Below are 23,847 nucleotides of genomic sequence, written 5' to 3' on the forward strand. Positions count from 1 at the left end.
CCAGATTGTCCTCCAAGCCAGGAGCGATTTCTGAGTGCATAGCCAGGAGTAACCCAAGTGTCACCAGGTGTGGCCCAAAAACAAAATCAAACAAAATCAAACAAAACAAAAACAAAAACAAAAAAGTACCGAAGTTATCAGAAACTAGGGTTAATCTGCAGAAAGAGCTAAAATGTCTAATTAGCTTTTTAATTTTTGAAGACCAAACAGTGAGAGGCATGTAACACCAAAAAAATATTTAACCAAAAAAAAGAAAATTAAAAAAAGAAATAAAGGGGCCAGGAAGGTGGTGCTTCAATCCCCTGGGGTCCCATATGGTCCACCCAAGCCAGGGGGGATTTCTGAGCGCACAGCCAGGAGTAACCCCTGAGCGTCAAACGGGTGTGGCCCAAAAACAAAACAAAACAAAACAAAATAAAATAAAAAAGACCTCAAATGAAGTGACTATGTAGCTTCACTTTTAGGTATTATCTGTTTAATAAATATGAGTATGATCAGAATTCTGTCTAAACCTATCCTAGTTTACCACTACACGTAAATATTTCCTCTGGAAAATATACAATCTGAAGATGCAAACTAGATTTTACTAATGTAGCTTTGAATGTACTTACCTATCATCTCAGATTCTTAATAATCCTGTGTGCCTTCCTGGAAGACAAGACAGGTGTCTTTATAATTTTAGAACATGAATTTGGAAAATGGAAGGCCCAATTGTATGGTAAATTCATGTCCAGAAAGGGATTAAGAACAAGTCTTGGGGCCGGGCGGTGGCGCTAAAGGTAAGGTGCCTGCCTTGCTGCACTAGCCTTGGACGGACCGCGGTTCGATCCCCCGGTGTCCCATATGGTCCCCCAAGCCAGGAGCAACTTCTGAGTGCATAGCCAGGAGTAACCCCTGAGCGTTACTGGGTGTGGCCCAAAAACCAAAAGAAAAAAGAACAAGTCTTATCTCCACTGAGGGGTTAGTTAGCTGTCCTATCCGAAAGTCAATTAAAAAGTTCTTTAGAAATTCTAAGTTCTCACCCAGGCCCATGCCTGCAGACCCATTGCCGATTAAAAAACAACAACAAAAACCATGTTTTGGAAAGTTGAACTATAAAATATTTAGTGTTATTTATGTTATTTTCCTATATAGTTTTTTTTTTTTTTTTTGGGTCACATCCTGCAGTGCTCAGGGGTTACTCCTGGCTCCACGGTCAGAAATCGCTCCTGGCAGGCTCAGGGGACCATATGGGATGCCAGGATTCGAACCAATGACCTTCTGTTTTTGTATTGCTTCAATATCGTACCACTTAGTAAAAATTTATTATTTTTCTTTTGTCTTGGGGCCATACTTGGTGTTGTTCAGGGGTTACTACTCATGGTGGTATGGGATGCCGGAGATTGAATCCAGGTCAGCTGCATACAAGGTGAGCCTTGCTTTTCTTTCTTTCTTTCTTCCTTCCTTCCTTCCTTCCTTCCTTCCTTCCTTCCTTCCTTCCTTCCTTCTTTCTTTCTTCTCTCTCTTCTTCCTTCCTTCCTTCCTTCCTTCCTTCCTTCCTTCCTTCCTTCCTTCCTTCCTTCCTCTCTCTCTCTCTCCATACAAGGCGAGCCTTGCCCACTTTTCTCTCTTTTTTTCTCTCTCTTTCTCCTCTCTTCTCTCCCCCCCCTTAATCCCAATCTCTTCGGTTTCCAATACTGAGGCTATATTTTTGATCAAGATAAATAAGATTATATATATATATATATATATATATATATATATATATATATATATATATATATATATATATAAACAGCATCAGCAGATTTCATCACCCAGATAAGAGATCACTGATATATTCTTTCTTAAAAAAAATTGAGGGTGGGAGGTTGGGGAGCTCATTCCTAGTGGTTCCTGAGGGCTACTCCCATCTCCGTCCTCAGGGGTGTACAAGGCTATCAGACCAAGGTCAACCGTAAACGTGCACTCAGCCCTTAAAGCAATGTCTCTATCATTGAAAACAATCTCTGTAAGAAATCCTTACTGCTAGCACCACCACTCCCACCCTAAATTAAGGATTTCTTAGTTTCATTTCTAGTATCACATAGGTCCTTCCAACCACCAGGGGTCACTCCTAAGCACAGAGCCAGGAACAGCCTCGAGCATCAATGAATGCTGCCCCAAAACTGTCTCCCACAAACTACTGATCTGTAAATTATTCAAGCTGGAATTACCCTTTTTTTTTTCCAAAATTTTTTGAGGGGAAGAAGTCACACCCAGAAATGCTTAGGAGTTACTCTTACCTCTGCACTCAGAAATACTCCTGGAGCTGCTGGCGAACCATATGGGGTGCTAGGGAAGCAAACCAGACTAGCTTCATGCAAGACAAGTGCCATACCTGCTATACTATTTATAGCTCCAGCCTTAAATTATACGTTTTTTTAGTTCATTTTTCTTCTGAAATCTTACTTAAAAAAACAAGCCATGAACTAAAATTGTAACCCTCTTTTTTTTTGTTGTTTTTGGGCAACACCAGGTGACGCTCAGGGGTTACTTCTGGCCATGCGTTCAGAAACTGCTCCTGGCTTGGGGGACCATATAGGACACTGGGAGATACAACTGCAGTCCATCCTACGCTAGCTCAGACAAGGCAGACAGACGTCTTACGCCTTGCGCCACTGCTCCGGGCCTAAAATTGCAACCTTCCTAAATATCCTAATAATAATCTAAATATTCTAAATAACCTAAATATTAAAATCCTAAAATTCAGAACTCTTATTGCTAGTTTCTTAAGGAGTCATTTATTACCATTTTTTTAAGAGGGTAGGAAGAAGGTGTCACATCAGACAATGCTCAGGGCCACTTCTGACTGTATTTCAGGGAAAGGGGCCATTGTAGTAGTGCTCAGACAGAACTTGGGGTCACAAAGTAAGTAAGTGCTTCAACCCTTTGAACTTTCCCCCCAAACTGATCAAAGAAAATTTTAAGAAATCATACCCAATTCCGCAGATAATTTTTTGGGGGTGAATAGTGGGATCCACAGCTGGCAATGCTCAAGGATCACTCGACGAGGGACTCAGGGAAACCTATGTAGTTCCAGGGGTTGAAGCAGGGTAGGCTGAATGCAAGGCAAGCACCTTTAGCCCTGTACTATCTCTCTGGCCTGCCACAGGTAATTATTAAAAGAAATCCTTTTTTGGGCCCGGAGAGATAGCACAGCGGCGTTTGCCTTGCAAGCAGCCAATCCAGGACCAAAGGTGTTGGTTTGAATCCCGGTGTCCCATATGGTCCCCTGTGCCTGCCAGGAGCTATTTCTGAGCAGACAGCCAGGAGTAACCCCTGAGCATCGCCAGGTGTGGCCCAAAAAAAAAAAAAAAAAAATCCTTTTTTATTTTGTTTGTGTGTTTGTTTTTGGGCCATAACCAGTGGTGCTCAGGGGTTACTCCTGGCAGGCTTGGGGGACTGTATGCGATGCTGGGGTTGAATCTGGGTCCATTCCAGGTTAGCCATGTGATTGCTGTGCTATAACTCCCTTAAAGAAATTCTTAATATCCCCAAGAGGTGGATAATTGTGCAAGGTACATGTTTTTGGTTTAGATTTATTAATTCTGTAAAATAACTGTGAAGCTTTGAATTATGCATACATTCAAAAGTGGACAAGTCAGGATTGTATAGCAGGTAATAAACCTGCCTTGAACATGGCTGAACTGAGTGAGTTCAATCCCCGGCCAGGAATGATCCTCCTGAGCACAGAGTCAGGACTAAACTCTGAACACTGCTGATTGTGACCCCCAAACCAAAAAAAATAAAAATAAAATAGTGGAATAGAGGGGGAAAAAATTCAAGTGTAAAAGTCACTAGATAAACATTATTTGAATTTGAAGACCTGATAAGCAAATCTTGAATTTTTCTTTCTTGGCAAATGATTCTTTGACGAAATAACTACCAATAGACCTCTTGTCCACTTAGATGTTGCCTAAATTTCTTTTTCAAATTAGAGCTGTCAGCATATTTAAACAATGTTCAAATGTATTTCAAATGTATGTAAGTGGCTCTTCAAGTCAAGTGTTCTCCCTTGAACACGTATGTCTCATTTGTCTGAGTTTTTTTGCTTCCTTATTTCCACTCTCGAAAAGACCACATTCTCTCTTAAACAAATACTTCTCTCTCTCCCCTCAAATCTTTCTAAGTAAATTTCAATAAGATATCTTGTTATACAAAATAAATAAATAAATAAATAAATAAATAAATAAATAAATAAATAAATAAATAAATAAATAAAAGGTTGTAAAGCTATCTTCAATACAACTCTAAAATGAACGAACTTAAATTGGTTAGGTGTGGTTAAATATGAAAGAGCTTATTACAAAAATGATACTACTATAGCCAGATTGCAAACAATTCCTGCTAATAAAAATAAAAATTTAGTCAATACATACTTTTACCTGTGCACTGAAATCTTATAGCTTGTTGGAAGATGAAGCAAAGATTTAAAAAATGTAGTTCCACGGGCCCATCTAAAGTGTGTCAGCAATGCTAACAAATCTTTAAAGTTGACATATAAAACTACTATCTCTCCCCACCTGCAAAAACCTAGTAAACTCTTCTATGTCACTCAAGATCAAAACTGCTTCAAAACTCCTTAGTAAGCTAAAACTGTTTTATAGATTTGCAAACTAATTTCTTCTTAAAATCCGCCTGGGAATTATTAATGCTGACCTTTTTTTTTTTTTTTTTTTTTTTAAAGTAACCACTAGGGGTTACTCCTGGTTCTGCACTCAGAATCATTCGTGGTGATGCTTGGGCAGGCAGGGGCCAATATGGGATGTGAGGGATCGAATTCAGGATAATCAAGTGCAAGGCAAACATCTTTCCCGCTGTACTCTCTTTGGTTTTCCATTATGCTTTTTTTTGTTTTGTTTTGTTTTGTTTTGTTTTTGGTTTTTGGGCCACACCCAGTGTTGCTTAGGGGTTACTCCTGGCTGTCTGCTCAGAAATAGCTCCTAGCAGGCACGGGAGACCATATGGGACACCGGGATTCGAACCAACCACCTTTGGTCCTGGATTGGCTGCTTGCAAGGCAAACTCCACTGTGCTATCTCTCCGGGTCCCCATTATGCCTTTTCAATCAACACCAGTAACTATTAAGGTAAAAGTTTCTTTTCCTAATCAATGAAAGAAAGTGTAATTAATTTTTTAAGAAAGATCTTCAACATGAAGGACCAGCATTTTTCTTTTCTTTTTTTTTTTTTTTGGTTTTTGGGTCACACCCAGCAGCGCTCAGGGGTTACTCCTGGCTTCATGCTCAGAAATCGCTCCTGGCAGGCTTGGGGGACCATATGGGACGCCGGGATTTGAACCGATGACCTTCTGCATGAAAGGCAAACGCCTTACCTCTATGCTATCTCTCCGGCCCCGGACCAGCATTTTTCATTCAAGACACAATCTCTTCTATTTTTTTCTTAAGATCTGCCTATCCAAGATTCTGACACATAAAATGATTCACTGACAGAAACCACCGAGTAAGCATTAAATTATATCAGGAAGACGAAAAGTTCACAGTATGGGATATTAGTTTCAAGTTTAGCATATTTAGAAAAGAAAATAAAATGAAACAAATTTCTGGTGTACCTCAGTCAAACCACCAAATTCAATACTATTTTAGGAAGCATTCAAAGTCAAAACTTTTAAAAAAGTTTTATAAAAGTCATACTTTGTCACTCTACGCAACATCTTAAATGGGAGAAGGGCTAGGTAAGAATTTCTGTTGAGAAAAATACCAAGCCAAGGCAGATGTTACCAGATAAAGACAGGCAGATATATAAGAAACTATGGTAAAAACTCAACTTATTTTTTTTTAAAGAAAACTTAACATCAGCAATAACTAAGCAACCTATTCATTGTTAGCAAGTAACTATTCCTCACCTGCTTGTGAGCATGATCATAGGAGTTGATATGGTTGTCAAATTCCTGATGTTTCTGGTATTGTTTATCACAGAGTTCACAATAAAAGTTCGCTCTGAGGTCTTCCAATGCTTTGGCAATTGCCTTCTCCTTGTCAACATAATCCTGTGAGAAATACAAAATAAAAATTAAAAAAATAGAGAAACTTGGTAGAATTTTAAGTATTAGAAATAAAAGCTATCTTTCTTTTCTTCTTTTTTCTTTTTCTTTTTTTGGTTTTTGGGTCACATCTGGAAGCGCTCAAGAGTTACTCCTGGCTTTGTGCTCAGAATTCACTCCTGGCAGGCTCTGAGGACCATATGGGATGCCGGGATTTGAACCGGGGTTTGTCCTGTGTTGGCCATGAGCAAAGTAAACGGCTTACCACTGTACTATCACTCCGGCCCCAGAAAAATAGCAAGCTTGATTAAAGAGAAAACCAGTGACGCTCAGGGGTTACTCCTGGCTACGTGCTCAGAAATCGATCCTGGCGTGGGGGACCATATGGGACCTGGGGATCAAACCACAGTCCATCCTAGGCTAGTACCAGCAAGGCAAATGTCATACCGCTTGCGCCACTGTTCTGGCTCCGGAAAAAATAGATCTTTTAATTATAATCATCACCTTTCATTTTACATTATATTTTTCATTACCAGAAAAAGCTACCAAAATTTTCGTTCTACAAATGCAAATCATTAGGATAATTTGTGTATGATTGTGCTACTAGTTGTAATCAAATTAAAAAACTCAATTAAAAAAATTTTTGGTGATATAGATGCTGATGATCAAAAACTTCTAATCAGGGGCTGGAGCGCTAGCACAGTGGTACAGCATTTGCTGTGCACATGACTGACGCAGGACGGACCTGGGTTGGATCCCCGGCGTCACCAGGTGTGACCCCAAAACTCAAAATAAAAAAAAAAAAAAACAACTTCTAATCGATCAGATACACAAAAAAAATTTAAAAAGGGTTTTTTTTTGTTTTTTGGTTTTTTTTGGATCTACATCTAGAAGCTACTCAGGCTCACTACTGGGCTCTATGTTCAGAGATCACTCGTACTTGTGCTCAAGAGACTGAATATATGTAGTATCAGGGACCAAATTGGGGTTAGCCATGTGCAAGACGCGTCCCTTTATCCCTGTTGTCTCTCTATCTGGCCCTAAAACAAAATTCTGGGGCTGGGGGAACCCAAGCAGTATTTAGGAGGCTCTCCAGAGCAACCCTCCTGGCCATCCTCAGGTATACGAGACATGAGGATGTAGCACTGCTAAGTCCTTGTAATGTCAGGGATTCCCTCAGTTTGTGTTAACGGTTCACCAGGGCTGTACCTGACAATGCTCTGGGGTCCATGTGCTGGGGATCAAATTGAGGTCAGTCACATGCAAACCAAGTATCTTTTCATTTTGTTTGTTTTGAAGTCACACCTGGCAGCACTCAGAAATCACTCCTGGCTGGCTCGGGGGACCATATGGGGTGCCGGGATTCTAACCACCATCTGTCCTGCATTGGCTGCGTGCTAGCAAATGCCCTACCACTGTGCTAGCTCTCCAGCCCCGCAAACCAAGTATCTTAACATCTGTATACTATCTCTCAGGCCCCAAACACACTTTTTTAGGAGAACCTAAACCTACTTGGGTGTTTCTGGGGAGCTCCCAATGTTGTTCATGGAACCAAGTGTGCTGGTCACCAAAGGGCTTTGCATGCTTTGCATCAGGAAGCTCCGCATTTACTACCTGCTTCCTAAGCACCACTGAACTGACCTAGGCCCTGGGCTTGTCCCTTTCCCAATAAAATACAAAATGGAGGAGCCAGAGAGACAGCATAGCGGTAGTACGTTTGCCTTGTACGCAGCTGAACGCTCAGGAGTTATTCCTGGCTCTCTGCTCAAGCAAAGCAAGGTTGACTCCAGCCCTTGGTAGTTATCTTTATTGGATAGAAATTGAGCACCACAAACTTCAGCTACTCCAAAATAAATTCATTCCTTCAAAATCCATCTGTCCTATTGGGAGTTGTTTTGGGGCTATACCTAGCAGTACTCAGGGCTTACTCCTAGCTGTGCGCATAGGGATCAATATTGTTGGTGCTGGGGAATCATATAGGGTGCCAGAAATGAAACCCAGATTGGCTGCATACAACACAAGCACTGTACTCTCAGGTCTCAAATTCTTTTCAGTTTTGGCCACAACTAGGATTTGAACCAGAATCATAGACACACACAGACATCCTCTACAGAAACGACCCAGCTCCACAACTGAACCTATGGCATTGCCAAGCCACTAAATGGTTTTAGATCTATACAACACCTCAAAGTTTCATACAGCAGGCTGATGGAAAAATTGCATGGAAGACCACCAAGCTCAATGAGCCTCAATCAGGGGTCGGCAACCCGCCACATAATGGCTCTTTTGAAGCATTGTCGTGGCTCTGTCAGCAGGGCTGATAACAGGGGGGTGGAGAGCGGTATCGCTTAAATATTTTAATTGGCTGTTAATTTGCACAAATATATATTTTACATGGTCAAGTGAAAAAGTTCTCTTTTTCTTCAGATTGACAGCTGGTTAAGCATTTTAACCGAATGTATGTGCGCATACAATTGCGAAAGAAATTAGAAAGTAAAGAGAAAGTAGAAACAGTAAATAAAAAGTCATCTTTAACAATCAAAACAATTTTGGGGCCAGTGCGGTGGTGCTGGAGGTAAGATACCTGCCTTGCCTGCGCTAGCCTAGGACAGACTTCGGTTCGATCACCCGGCATCCCATATAGTCCCCAAGTCAGGAGTGATTTCTGAGTGCATAGCCAGGAGTAACTCCTGAGCATCACCGGGTGTGGCCCAAAAACAAACAAACAAACAAACAAAAAAACCAAAAACCAACCAAACAAACAAACAAACAAAAAGTTTCAAAGGACGGACTCAAAGAAGTGAAAATAAAACTGAAAAATCTCATCAGGAGAGGATAAAAGCAAAAACTTTTGGAAATAAAGAGTTGGGGTGGTGCAAAATGAGGACAGAGTAAGCCCTGAGTACTGCTGGGTATGGCCCTCCTTCACAAACAAACCCTAATAATAAAAAAATAAATTATAAAGAAAAAATAAAGGAACAAACAATATTTTGTAAATCATTCTGAGTCTAGAGTACCCTGGTATAAAGAAGAAAATTACAAAATAATCTCTCTTATAAGACAAAAACTTGGGGCTGGAGCATAGTAGATAGAGGTAGAGCATTTACCCCAGCATCCCTTATGGTCCCCTAAGCTTATTAGGAGTGATTCATGATCCAAGAGCCAGGAAATAACTACTGAATACCACTGGCTATGGCAAAAAAAAAAAAAAAAAAAAAAAGGCAAAAACTATGAAAATATCATTAACATGCTGGCATATCGAAGCCAGCAGAATGTAAAAGGATTATAACATGATCAAGATAGAGTAGGAGTTATTCCTGGAATGCAAAGTTGGGTTTAATATACAAAGATAACTAAACTTTAATGTGTGGAATAAAGGGAAAAGCCCACATGATGATCTAACAATATAAGCGTCTGAGAAAATCTAAGATTCTTTCATGAGAAAAACACTCAACAAATACAAAATGGGGGCAGGAGTGATAGGACAGTGGGTAGAGTGTGTGCCTTGCATGTGGTTGGCCCAGGCTCAATTCCTGGCATCCCATATGGAACCCAAGCTTGCCAGGAGTAATTTCTGAGTGCAGAGCCAAACAAACAAACAAATAAAAAAAGGAATTTCTTCATGGGCTAGAAGAAACATTGCTCAGCACTGGCACACCTAAATTTTTTAGTTTGAGGCTCTGGGTACTATCTACAGCAGCAAAAACCTTCTTCAATCCAATCAGAACAGTCGTGAAATCCCATCATTTTTAAAAATAAGACACTGGGCTAAAATGATGGTTCAAAAGATTGGGATGCAAACTATGCATACAGAAGCCTAAGATTTATAGAGGAGGACTGGAGGGTCCAGCTCACCACAGAGATTGTTGGGTGCAGTCATAGAAATAATTACACAGAGAAATATCATAACAAAATGTGACTGAATGAGGGAAGTAGAAAACCTGTCTAGAGTACAGGCCGGTGTGGGGTGGGGAGGAGGGACACTTGGGATATTGGTGATGGGAATGTTGCACTGGAGAAGGGTTTTTTTTTGGTTGTTTTTGTTTTCTTTTCTTTTCTTTTCTTTTTTTTTTTTTTTTTTTTGTGGTTTTTGGGTCACACCCGGCAGTGCTCAGGGGTTATTCCTGGCTCCATGCTCAGAAATTGCTCCTGGCAGGCACGGGGGACCATATGGGGCGCCGAGATTCAAACCGATGACCTCCTACATGAAGGGCAAATGCCTTACCTCCATGCTATCTCTCCGGCCCCTTGTTTTTGTTTTTTAAAAGAAGCCTATGGTTCGATCCCTGACACCACATTCACAAATCACTGCTGGAGATAGCCCCCAAATGAAACCAAACAAATAAGGTTAGATAGTGATGAATCTGGGATGTAACTCAGTGGGACAATACATGCTTTGTATATATGAACCTCTGTGACAACAAAACAAACTTCAATCCCTAGCTTCCTGGCACCGCAGAAAAACAACAACAACAAAAAATACCAACTCCTCACTCCTTCCTTCCCAAGCCTCTGTTAACAAAACAATTAAGCACTGAAAACTCATCCCACCAAGATCTGAAACGGATGTAATCCTGGGTTTGATTTCCAACACTAGAAGAAACCATTGTCTTCTGCATTCTAATACAATTGGTCTGTTTCTGTCACATCTATTCGACATTCTACTTGTAGGCAGTGGAATCAGATGGGAAACAAAAAGAATACAGAACTGTAATGAATGCTTCGCATCAGGGGAGCACAAGGCTTAAGCCTGTGGATTGAACCTGTGGGTATGGCCCCCATACCATGGAGAAACAGAAGGTATGGTATTAGCCTGCCATGTGGCTGGCCCAGGTTGAATCTCTGGAACTGCATGGCCCCTTGAGCCTGGAGATGACCCACCTAATCAGAGACTCAGGAGTGGCTCCAGACAACTGCAGAGTGTGAACCAATCTCCTTCCCCAAAGAAGATACCCAAAGATAGAAAGAAGGAAAACTATTGTTTGAACTGATGATGTAATGAACCCAACAGAATTAAGACATTTTTAGCATTGATATTGGTGAATTCTGCAAATGTAAAGTATGTAATGTACAAAACTTTGAGTGAGGAAATAGCAAGGTACTTGCTTGCCTTGAAAGTATTTGACCCAGGTTTGATCCCTACGTCCCATGTGATCCCCTAGGCCCCACCAGGAGTGACTCTCGCACAGATCCAGGAATTAGTCTGAGCACTATACCAAGTGTGCCTCAAAACAGAGCCACCACCAAAATACCCTCACAACAGAAAATTCAAAAATTATGATTATACTTGGGGCCGGAGAGACAGCAGAAGGTCAGTGGTTCAAATCCTGGCATCCCATATGGTCCCCCAAGCCTGCCAGGAGCGATTTCTGAGTGTAGAGCCAGGAGTAACCCCTGAGCGCTGCCGGGTGTGACCCAAAATCAAACAAACAAACAAAAATTATGATTATACTCAATAAAGGATAAATATTAGGAATCAGAGAGAAAGTACAGGGATAATTATGATGCATGTTTGACATATGACTGACCCTGGTTCCAACACAGCACATGATTCACCCTAGAAATGACTTAGACCCTTCCTTAGAGGTCCCCAGCACTGCACAGTGGCCTAAGCCAGTGGTCGGTAAGCCGCAGCTCTCGAGCCACATGCGGCTCTTTATACTTTTTAATGCAGCTCTTCTGTGTGCCAGGCGGCCGCTCCTGGAGTCAGGACTCTGCTCCTAGCCTCTGTCAGTGTGCACCCTGTGTGCAGTCCTGGCAGCGGGCTCCACACAGCTCTGATCAGAACCAAGGTCAATGTTCACATTAATGTTTGTGACTTTATCAGTCATAGTCAGGATGTAATTTTCTCTACACTGTAAGGCAAATTTTATGGAATTTAACATTATCGATAAATCATATCGTTCTAAAGTTTTTGTTTTTTTAGTTGTGTTATTTGTATCCTCCCAACCTGTATGAATATTTGCATGCAGAATATTCTCATAAAAGCTTATTGAAACTAAACACAGTGTACCATCCTATGTATTTTTGGTTTTAAAAATGTGGCTCTCAAAATAAATTTCAATCGTGGTTTTGGCGAGATTTGGCTCAGTTGAAAAAAAAGGTTGCCCACCACTGGTAAGAATCAGACACCTCAAGGTCTTTATACAGAATCACTAGCTGAGAATCATTTGGCTGAGAACTGTCAGAAAAACCCCTCCCTTCCTTTCCAAGAAAAGCACAAAACTTAAAATAAAAAATAATTCAAGTTTAAGATCTCAGAAAAAGGAAAAATACCATATACATAAGAATAAGAAAACTCGGGACTGGAGAGATGCATGGAGGTAAGGCATTTGCCTTGCATGCAGAAGGACGGCGATTCAAATCCCAGCATCTCATATGGTCCCCTGAGCCTGCCAGGAGCCATTTTTGAGCGTAGAGCCAGGATTAACCCGAGCTGCCGTGTGTGATCCAAAAACAAACAAACAAAAGAATAAGAAAACTGAACAGTAGCCCCAACCCTCCCACAGTTTTGGTTTTTGAGCCACACTTGTCAGTACTCAGGACTGGCTGAGTGCATGGGATCAAACCTGGGTTCACTGTGTGCAAAGCAAGCATCTTACTTGAAGTAAGATCATAATACCCTCTAAAGGTATTGACCTACAGATTGAATATAATTCATTCTTATCAGAATGTAACAGGGCCAGAGGGATATTACAACCTTTATATGGTACCACCAAACCAGAGTTCAATTCCTGGCAGTACCTATATTCCCTGTCAAGCTTTGTCAGGAGTGACCTTAGAGCCTCAATGGTGATCTATGGCAGGTGTGCCACCCTTGCAGCTGGCACTGGGGAAGGGGTTCGCAATTAAGATATGCAGTGTGGCGGGAGATGAGTGTGCCGGTGTCTGCATTGGGAGGACCAGGAATTGTGTGGCAGTTTGGGCACTCGGGCTCAAAAAGGTTAGCCATCACTGTCTTAGAGCAATGCCAGATGCATTCCCAAACCAAATACTTCAGCTGAATTCTTTGTAGAACTGACAAGATTTCTTTTCTTTTTTTCTTTTTCTTTTTCCTTCCTTTTTTGGCCACACCTGCAAGCACTCAGGGATTACTCCTGTTGTGCTCAGAAATTGGTCCTGGCAGACTCAGGTAATCATATGAGATGCTGGGGATAGAACCCAAGTCCATTCTGGATTGACCACATGCAAGGCAAACACCCTACCACTCTGACCCCTGAAAAGCTGATTTGGACATTCATAAAGAGTTGAAAATGGGGCCCGGAGAGATAGCACAGCGGCGTTTGCCTTGCAAGCAACCGATCCAGGACCAAAGGTGGTTGGTTCGAATCCCGGTGTCCCATATGGTCCCCCGTGCCTGCCAGGAGCTATTTCTGAGCAGACAGCCAGGAGTAACCCCTGAGCTCTGCCGGGTGTGGCCCAAAAACCAAAAAAAAAAAAAAAAAAAGAGAGTTGAAAAATGAATGGGCCGGAGAGATAGCATGGAGATAAGACTTTTGCCTTTCATGCAGAAGGACGGTGGTTCAAATCCTGGCATCCCACAGGTCCCCATGCCTGCCAGGAGTGGTTTCTGAGCACAGAGCCAGGAGTAAAACCCTGAGCACTGCTGGGTATGCCCCTCCCCTAAATAAATAAATAAATAAATAAATAAATATGTCAGAGTATCAGTTATTTTAAGTTAAAAAATAATAAAACTAGGGGCTAGAGAAATAGCACGGAGGTAAGGCATTTGCCTTGCATGCAGAAGGTCAGTGGTTCAAATCCCAGCATCCCATATGGTCCCCCGAGCCTGCCAGGAGCGATTTCTGATCATAGAGCCAGGAGTAACTCCTGAGCACTGCTGGGTGTGACCCAAAAACCAAAAAAGAAAAGAATAAAACTATAAATATTAATTATAGATAATAATATAGAATCAAGAGAAAGCATTTAGCTTTCTTTTTTTTTTTTTTTTTGGTTTTTGGGCCACACCCGGCGGTGCTCAGGGGTTACTCCTGGCTGTCTGCTCAGAAATAGCTCCTGGCAGGCACGGGGGACCATATGGGACACCGGGATTCAAACCAACCACCTTTGGTCCTGGATCGGCTGCTTGCAAGGCAAACACCGCTGTGCTATCTCTCCGGGTCCATTTAGCTTTCATATGTATGAAAAAATTATGAGGCTTCTAACCCATCATTTCCCATGTAGATAACCAATTGTCTAAGAACCTTTTCTTGGGAGAAATTTTTTGCTGAAAAGATTGCTTTTCCATACATTTATCGCCAACATTTTTGTCTTAGTAAGTGGCTAAATTTGTGAATTCTTAGTGTTTTCTTTTTTTGTTTTGTTTTATTTTGTTTTTGTTCACACTGGCAGCGCTTAGGGGTTACTCGGCTTTACACTTAGAAATCAGAAATCGCTCCTGGCAGGCTCAGGGGATCATATGGGATGCTGGGATTCAAATCACCGTCCTCTGTATGCAAGGCAAAAGTCATACCTCCATGCTAACTCTCAGGTCCTCTTTGTGTTTTCTTTACTGGTCCATAGACCTATCATTGTGCCAGTATCATGTCCTAATTATCATAGCTTACTAAGTTTGTCAGCAGTTAGAGTAAGTCATTTACTCAGGACCGTCTCAATTATTGTTTCTTTACATTTTCATATACCGTATTTGCCGGCATGTAAGACGACCCTTCAACCCATGAAAAACTTCCTAAAAGTCGGGAGTCATATTATATGCTGGTATACGGCATGCTGAAACTTGTTCCAGCTTTAGGGATGAGTGATCCGCACCCCTTTTACTTTTAAGACTTTTAGGAAGTTTTTCATAGGTTGAAGGGTTGTCTTATACGCCAGCAAATACAGTAAATTTTGGAATCAGGGCCCGGAGAGATAGCACAGCGGCGTTTGCCTTGCAAGCAGCCGATCCAGGATCCAAGGTGGTTGGTTCGAATCCCGGTGTCCCATATGGTCCCCCGTGCCTGCCAGGCGCTATTTCTGAGCAGACAGCCAGGAGAAACCCCTGAGCTCTGCCGGGTGTGGCCCAAAAAAACAAAACAAAAAAAAAAATTTTTGGAATCAGTTATATTTCACACAAAACCTACATCAGAGTGATAGGACAGCAGGGAGGATGTTTGCCTTGCACACAGCCAATCTGGGCTGGTTAGACCCCAGGTATCCCATATGGTCCCCCCTAAGGACCCAAGCACCACTGAGTGTGATCCAAAAACGGTGGTGGGGAAAGAGAACCACATAATTTCCTATCAAGATTTTAACTGACTTGTACGAAACATTCAGGAAATTACGAGGAAGATAGATTTGTAATTAATCTTACAAATCATGAATAAATCATTAAAACTGTAAAATTTATTTTAACATTATATACCAACCTAGTATTAAAGGTTCACGAATTTAAAAAAGCTGACTATTATTTTAGTAAAGAACTATTAAATTTACTAAATTTAACTTAGTAAAGAAATTTAGTTTTTCTTAAAATTTAGAGAAGAGGGGGCCGGGCAGTGGCACTAAAGGTAAGGTGCCTGCCTTGCCTGCGCTAGCCTTGGACGGACCGCGGTTCGATCCCCCGGTGTCCCATATGGTCCCCCAAGCCAGGAGCAACTTCTGAGCGCATAGCCAGGAGTAACCCCTGAGCGTTACCGGGTGTGGCCCAAAAACCAAAAAAAAAAAAAAAAAATTTAGAGAAGAGGAGAGAAATAGATTAACAGGTTTCTCCAGAAAATAAAGCCTGACTTTTTATTATTTTTTAAAGCCTCGATAATAAAAATTTTCTTTTATTTTATAGTGCTGGTGATCAAATCTAGAGTCTCACACATGCAAGGGAGGCTTTTCTACCACTAAGTTACATGTTAGTCCGTTTCAGAATTTTTTCTCTAAGTTTCCAATCACACTGTTATCTATTCTTAGGTATTTCACATATGTATATTTTGCTATTAGAACATAGTCTAAGCTGCAAAATTTCTCTTAATTCACCCTGTAGGAAAAACTGAAGCTTTCAATTTGGCTTTCTGTTATTTGAGGGGCAGGGTATTTAGTATACCCAGCAACAATACAGGCTTATTCCTGCATCTACACTCAGGTACGACTCCTGGTAGTGTTTGGGAAACCATATGCTGTGTTGGGGATCAGATCTGAGTCAGCTGAGTACAAGGAAAGAGCCCTACCCACTGTACTCTATCTCCAACCTTAAGCTCTCGATTTTGTTTTGGTGCCACTCTCTGTGGTGCTCAGGGGCTACTCTTGCTTTGGTGCTTAAGTGCTGCTCCTGGCAGTAGTTATGGAATCATGCAGTGCTGGGGATAGAATCCAGACCTCCTTCATGTAAAGTATGCACTCCAGCCCGTTAAGCAATCATCTGTCCTTAATTCTTAAAATTAAAAGGTTAAAAATTTTGATTACTAGGGGTGTCCTCTTATATGACTGAAACCCAACCACAATCATGTTTGTAACCAAGGTGTTTAAATAAAATATTATTAAAAAAAAAAAAACAGAAACAAAAAAAACTAGAAAATGTTCTGTTAATCTAATAAAGTGACTTTCCACCATTCCCCACAAAAAAAAATTTTGATTACCAATAGCCCCTTAGTTTTATCCAATAGGTCTCAAGCTCTCAAAGAATAACAACTTTACTGCTTTAACTACCCATTTTGTCAAGCATTTTTTCAAATACGAATTCAATTCCTATGAAGTATTATTTATAAGGCATTATTAACAGTATTGTTTCTGTAGACAATAAATAGAAACAATCAAAACCTTAAATCAACTATGTATCATCATCAAATGTCAAACAATTGCCTTCATCATAGAGATCTTTTTCATTACAAATAAACAAATTGTTTAGTGCAGTGCTTCTCAAATAGTTGGGGCGCGAGGCTCCATAAAGGGGGGGGGCACGTTTGACCTCGGCAAACATTGTCATAACAAGCTAAGCCCCGTGTTTATGTCTCTGTATGTCTCTGGAGCTGAGAGTTGCTGTGTCCTGCTTCAAACCCCGCTTCGAAAAGCTATGCACTGCAAAATGTGCTCATTGGAGCCATTCATCTAACAGCACCTCTGATTAAAAAATCAGCTCAATGGGGCCGGAGAGGTGGGGCTAGAGATAAGATGTCTGCTTTGCAAGTGCTAGCCAAGGAAGGACCATGGTTCGATCCCCGGGCATCCCATATGGTCCCCCCAAGTCAGGGGCAATTTCTGAGTGCTTAGCCAGGAGTAACCCCTGAGCATCAAACGTGTGTGGCCCAAAAAAACAAAAAAAATCAGCTCAAATTATTTTATATATTTTTATTTTGCAGATTAAAGTTTTTAATAAAGATACTATTTACAGTATCTTTACTGTAAAATGTTTTCATCTTCCTAGGGGGGCCATGACAGAAAATAATTGAGAAGCACTGGTTTAGTCTGAGTAGTCCATGTTTGAGTACCTTGTACTTTTGCCTCAGCTCTTCTGTGTCTTCTTTTTCCACTTCTAGGACACGGCGCCGTTCGGTAGCATCTTCAGCATAATCCAGCTGAGCAAAAATAGATACAATTAGTTTTAATTCCCGAAGCACACCTAAATAGCTATTTAAAAAAAAAAAACCAATTGCACAGATCAGAGAGAGAGTACAACAGGTAGGGAGCTTGCTTCATATACATTGACCTGGATTCTACTAGAAAACCAGAAGTAAGCCCTGAGCATGGAGCCAGAAAAAATGCCCCTCTTACTCCCCACCCCCCGGGGAGAATCCACAAAAATACTCATTTCCTCAACTACTGTCTTATATGAAATTAAAAAAAAATGGGGCTGGGCCAGAGCAATAGCACAATGTGTATGGCATTTGCTTTGCATATGGCCAACCCGGGTATGATCCCAGGCATCCCATATGGTACCCAGAGCCTGCCAGGAGCCATTTCTGAGCACAGAGTCAGGAGTAACTTGAGTGCCGCCAGGTGTCCCCCCCCCCCAAAAAAAAAGCAGGTATCAGGTAATAGCTACACACACACAGATCTCCAAGGGCAGAGCTTCTACCACTATGTATATATTTATGTATTTGTAGGGGTCAGGGATGTCTCCTCACAGCACTAAGGAGCCTGAGAAGTATCAGTCCTGCATTCCGAGCCTGACAATTAGGTGTTCAGACCCAACAGTGTCAAATGAGGATAAAACTGGGATAAATGAGTGTCAAATGTGTCAAATGAGGATAAGACTGGGAGTAAAGAGATAGCACAGAGGGTAGGGTGTTTGCCTTGTATGCAGCCAACCTGGGTTCGATCCTCAGATAGTCCAAGTACCGTGAGGAATGATACCTGAGTGCAGAGCCATGAATAACCCCTAAGCAGTGCCCCCCCAAGAAAACAAAACAAACAAACAAAAACAAACAAACAAACAAAAAAAAAAAGAAAAACAAAGCAAAACACTGAACTTAGTGCACCAGAAAAAATATTTCCCTGAACCACACAGCAAATTACTTCCAGGTTTGATCCCTGTTATCAGTCTCCTGAGCAACTAGCTCCCCGTGTGGCCTTGGTGGATTGCAGCATATAGTACTAACTATATACTTGAGCCCTTGCACTGAACTGCTTGCTTGTTGGCAAGTATCACCAGGGGTGGCCAATGTCTCCTAATTAGTTTTTTTTGTTTTTTGTTTTTTAGTTTTTGGGCCACACCCGGTGACACTCAGGGGTTACTATGCGATCAGAAATCGCTGCTGGTTCGGGGGACTGAACCACGGTCTGACCTGGGTTAGCGCTTGCAAGGCAGACGTCTTAGTGCTAGCGCCAGCGCTCTGGCCCCTCCTAATTAGTTTTTAATTTGAAAAGAAAAACAGTAAAGCCATATGCAATAGAATGAATATATTTTGCATTAACATCTGAATCTGGAATATCAATGTCTATATCCCACATATAAATAAGAGATCAGAGAGCAATTTACCTCCATTTCCATGCGACCCATGCCCATGACATCATACTTGACAACAATTGGAATGGGATCTGTTCTCCCTGAAACAGGAACACATAATCAAGGTAAGAGACGAAGTTAAGCCAACAGTTCACTTTACACATTGGGTTTGGGTGGTTAGAGATCTTGCCTTGGAGTGCAGAGACCAGAAAGCTACAGTGAACCAAACACAAGCCATTCTCACAGCTTACAACCAAACCTACCTCTTCCAGTTTATACCCAACTTATCACCATGGTTGACCTTCCAGTTGGGGATAATACCAGGTTACTATGGGAAAACTAAATTCATAAATAATGAAAAGCACTCTAAACACTGGCACCGGGAGGTTAAAACAAATTTTAGAAATTAAATTTTTAAAAGGCCCCAAATAACTTCTAATTGAGAATCACAACAAGTGATTAAGACATCCTTCCACACATTTTAAAAACTGGTAATAAATATCTCAACTGCATTTTTAAATAGAAAAAAGCAGTTTCCACACAATATGATGCAGAAAAACTGTTACTGCAATTCATTATATCTAATAATATTGTTTTTCAAAAGACAGTGGAAAATTAATTGGGGCTACAAAAATTTTTACCACCACCCCCCAAAAAATAAGAGAAAAGCAGTTAACTGCTTTTATAAAAACATAATAGTTTTACTTTTAAACTGGTGCTTTAAGGTCCCATTTTCCAGAGTGGATTTAATACTGGCTGTGGTAATTGGTAAGCTGTGAAAAGGACTAGTTGCGAAGAAAATTGACTTTAAACTAATTGATCTATGCTGAAGAATTTTTTTAATGTATATTTAATCCACTCATAACCAGCCAAACAAAGCAAAATGGGGCAGACAAGCACTTTACTACCACAGCTGTTTTACATCACAACTTGCGCTGTTTATTGTGATGTAAGCCCACTGAAAGAGGACTTACCTTATCCGCTGTACACCTTTAGTAAAAAAACACAATGTTTACTTCCCTCATCATTTCACTCAGGCTGGTGTAAACAATTGTTTTTGTTGTTGTTGTTGTTGTTAAACACACATATATGTATATATATAGATATAGATATTATACCTTTGGGCTAGAAGTTGAGCTTTGGTAGGCTAAATCGAAGATATTTCAAAAAACAACTAATTTTAAAAATGGGGGGGCAGGGACATCACAATCATGACCAATAAATTTGCTCCTAGAGATAAAGCAAGCAACCACATGTATACGGGTTCTATATATTTACGAGTCTTGCTTTTGTCTTTAAAAAAGTGTGAAAAATTTAGAAGTTTAACTACTTATCAATATAATCCCATTATTGTTTTTAACAATAAGGAAATAAGTAGAAGTAATCAGTGAAAAATTGCTTAAGTAAATAAAGTGTATCTTATTTCAGAAAAAATAAAAGAAAAATTTCCAATACAATCATTCCTTTATATACTATCAAAGAGTTTAGGTTAAGGAAAATGAAAAAGCATTAGTATCTTATGCCCAATGGTATAATAAATAAGCAGTGACTGCAATCTTTAGCAAAAGGACCAAATTAAAGACAAGTTATAAAAATGACTTCCTAGATGCAATATCACTTTCATAACATATCAGTCAGGGATTTACTGGTAAAAACAAATGGTCCAATAAAATAATTGAAAAGAAACGTCAAAGAAAAAATTTTGTTTCGTTATCATTTTTGATGTCAGATTTTGTTTTGCAAGAATCATTCAAGTTTTGGTACAAATTCATTACCTCCGTAAACCCCTGTGTATAAACTCTGCATTAGTACTTTTGCCTTCTAAGGCAGTCAAAGTTTGTTTTATTTATAAATTGCAGTAGCAAGTGCTAGTGCCCATTACATTGGGGAAAATCAAGTGTTTTGACAGTATTAGAATTTAATGTTTTAACTGATTTTTTTCTTTTGGCAGTTCTACTAACATAAACAGATACATCCCTTCTTAACATTACCCTTTAATGAACAAGGATCAGACAAGTTGCATAAGGAAAGGAAAGGTAAATGAAAAAGACCAAGCAGAAGGATGAAGGCTACAACAGAGAAAGTAAGCCTAACATATTGGTGCACTGATGACAAAAGGAGTAATTCAGTCTGAAAATAAAAAATTACCACTGCTAAGTTTACCATCACCACAACAAGTCCAGGATCAAAATGCTGTAAAAAAGAAATACCATTTGTTAGGCAGAAACCATTAGGGTAGGAAACAGGCCTTCTAGCAGGCAGATGGGACAGTTAAGGTCACAATTGGGCTTTGTCCCTCCCCCAATTTGAGCCAGGGACAGATGAAGGACACTGTGTTTGTTGCTGCAGTTATTTTCAAATTGTTCTGCTCAGGGTTGTGAATTTTTTGTCCTACTACTTAAGTGAATGCCTCCTCGTTAGTAATGGAGGGGACAGTGGGGGAAAGTTTAAAGAAAATTAGCTCTAATTTCCAATAAATCAGTATTCAGGGTCCAAGGTAGAACTTCTCTGTGGAACTTTTTCTGTTAAAAAAAAAAAAACAAAAACCATCAAAGGCAGATCAGCTGGATAGTGATCAAGTCATGTTTCACTTAACTAAAAGAGGATTTGGAAGTAGAAGAATCCTCAAAATCTTGCTTTAAAAGAAAAATAGAGTAAATAATCGGGCAACTGCATTAAAGTTTTGTTATGAAAAATAAAACTGGTAACAGCTTTCTTTAGAACTTTTGTTTCCTTTTAATGAAATCTTCCTGGCTCACCACATCTTTCTATACACAACAAACTCTAGCTTTGAAGGAAACCAGGAACTGCAAACTAAGTGACATCAAAAGGGTCAGACTTATAATTAGTTTACTCCAGGGAAACTCACAGAACTCTGGTTTTCAAAGCAACTTGAAGGTGGTACGACTGCTAGCCAAGCAGTAATCTTTCTATTAAAGGGATTCCAGACTCCCAGATCCCAATGAAAAAATAATGAACAATAATAAAAAGGTTGCAGCATTATGAAAAAAAAAATTCCCTCAATGTAATAATTTGCAATCAAATGATAAGTCCTATTAAAGAGCACCACTGTGGAACACCTGAATAACCAGGTATTGTGATTTTTTTTAAAAAGAGAGTCAGCAATAGGAAGGTCAGTATTTAGAAATAGGAATATATTTTCTAAAAGGTTCAGTTTGTAAAATAAACTGAACTAAACTCAGGTTTTCTGTTCCTTGGTTACTTATAAAGGAGGCAAATATTCCCTGAAATCCTCAAAATGAAGAACCAGTTTCTGACTTTTACTTCATTAAAAAGGGAGGCAACTTCAACCAGAGCACAAAGACACTTACATCATTTCTGTGCATGTGGCTCAAGTGGGACCCACTGCCCTAATACCACCAAGTATAATTCTGTTGATCCCCAACAGTGATGGGAATGGCTTCTTCCCACAAAAACCCTTTCCTTAAAAGAAATCATTATCAGCCAAAAAGCCATATACACTCTCACTACAATAAATAACTAGATGAAACTAGTTATTTAGTATTTTACCTCTACAACAAACGTGCTATAAAAATAAGTCACACTTGCCTAAAATAAAATTAAAAAAAAAAAAAAAACCAGTAAAATGCCCAAATCCAGTGGTGTTCAGGGGTTACTCCTGGCTCTGTGCTCAGGCATCACTTCTGGCGGGCTCAAGGAACCATATCAGATATCGGGGATCAAATCCAGGTGCTAGATGAGCACCCTACCCACTGTGCTCTGGCCCCAACACACTTGATTTTTTTGAACAATACGTCTTAAAATTTCTTTGTTACTGGTGCCATACCTGACAGGGCTTCGTGGGAGATACTGTGCAGAGGATTAACTCAAAGCCTCACACATGTAATTTATATATATGAATCATATCACTGGCTCCCTCTATCAGTGTACTTGAGGAAAGATGCCTCCCAAGCAGCTATGGAAGTCCCTAGAGGCCATTCACTGTAATACTTGGCCTGACAATATATACTAAATGGCTCAAAAGCTGGCCTGACCATGCATACAGTCCTACTTGGGTCCCCGGGTGCTGGTGACTCCAGTAGGGTCACCAAGGCTACACCTCATGGTGTTCAGGAAACCATTGGGTAACCTTGAGGTCTTGGAACTTGGAAGTTGTATGTGCCAGAAGTGCTCTCCAGTGCTCTGAACTAACTCCTCAGTCATCCATGAATCCACTTGACTTGAAAGCATGTAAGTTTATACTAAATCAACCCAAGTCCAAGAACTAAACCGTGGGGTTATGGCTCAGTGGTTAAAGCACCTGTACAGCAAGCAATTTCAGGAGTCGAAATTTGATCCCTAGAGCTGCCCACCTGTATCCACCCAAATTCCAGCAGCAATACTGTTTGGGACCCCAAGCATGAAACCCGTGTGCTTGGCAACCAGAGTATACAAGTACCATAAGCAAAACTCTGGTCCCTATGAGCACATGTGTAAGCAAAAATCAGTGTCTAACCTGTAGAAAGCACCACAGTCAAGTTTACAAATATCACCCCCCAGGTCTGTGTGCACTCCCACAAAGGAAGGGAGGATAGATGAGAAGGCTCAAAAGGTTCAAGTTGATGCTTGACATATAAAGTCCCAGATTCAATAATCTGGTACCACAAAGCCTGCTTGGCGCCACCACATAGTACCCTGGTAGCCCAATATACAGCTGTGAAGGCCCAAAACAAACCGAAAAAAGAAAAAGGGGGTTGCAGTAGAGAAATAGTACTGTGGATAAGGTGCTTGCCCTGGACACAGCCAACACAGATTTGAGTCCTAGCAACCCATATGGTCCCCTGAACACTGCCAGGAGTGATTCCTAAGTGCAGAGCCAGAAGTAACCCCTAAGCATAGATGGGTATGGTCCAAACAAATAAACAAAAAAGACAGAGAAAAAAGAAAGAAAAAGAATGGAAGTGAAAAGAATCAACTATAGTGAGAAACTG

The 23,847-nt window shown here is 40.5% G+C and overlaps 1 protein-coding gene across 3 annotated transcripts in view; it reads right to left on the reverse strand.

Annotated features, from left to right (window-relative positions):
* Window positions 1-23,847, reverse strand: part of GPATCH8 (G-patch domain containing 8) — an 89,013-nt gene that overhangs the window by 19,504 nt on the left and 45,662 nt on the right. The window contains exons 5-8 of one of the 3 annotated variants that reach the window (XM_049778884.1): window positions 21,044-21,088; window positions 18,929-18,996; window positions 17,439-17,525; window positions 5,887-6,030 (exon numbers count right to left, since the gene is read on the reverse strand). The exons of 1 other annotated variant lie outside the window; for it this stretch is intronic. In XM_049778884.1, coding sequence (XP_049634841.1) covers window positions 5,887-6,030; window positions 17,439-17,525; window positions 18,929-18,955 — 258 coding nt within the window. In that variant the 5' untranslated portion in view covers window positions 18,956-18,996; window positions 21,044-21,088. The remainder of the gene's footprint in view (window positions 1-5,886; window positions 6,031-17,438; window positions 17,526-18,928; window positions 18,997-21,043; window positions 21,089-23,847) is intronic. One more of the 3 variants, XM_049778878.1, reaches the window with a different exon arrangement.

Source organism: Suncus etruscus, chromosome 1 (genome assembly GCF_024139225.1).
Source record: "Suncus etruscus isolate mSunEtr1 chromosome 1, mSunEtr1.pri.cur, whole genome shotgun sequence".
In the NCBI taxonomy this organism is placed as follows: Eukaryota; Metazoa; Chordata; class Mammalia; order Eulipotyphla; family Soricidae; genus Suncus; species Suncus etruscus.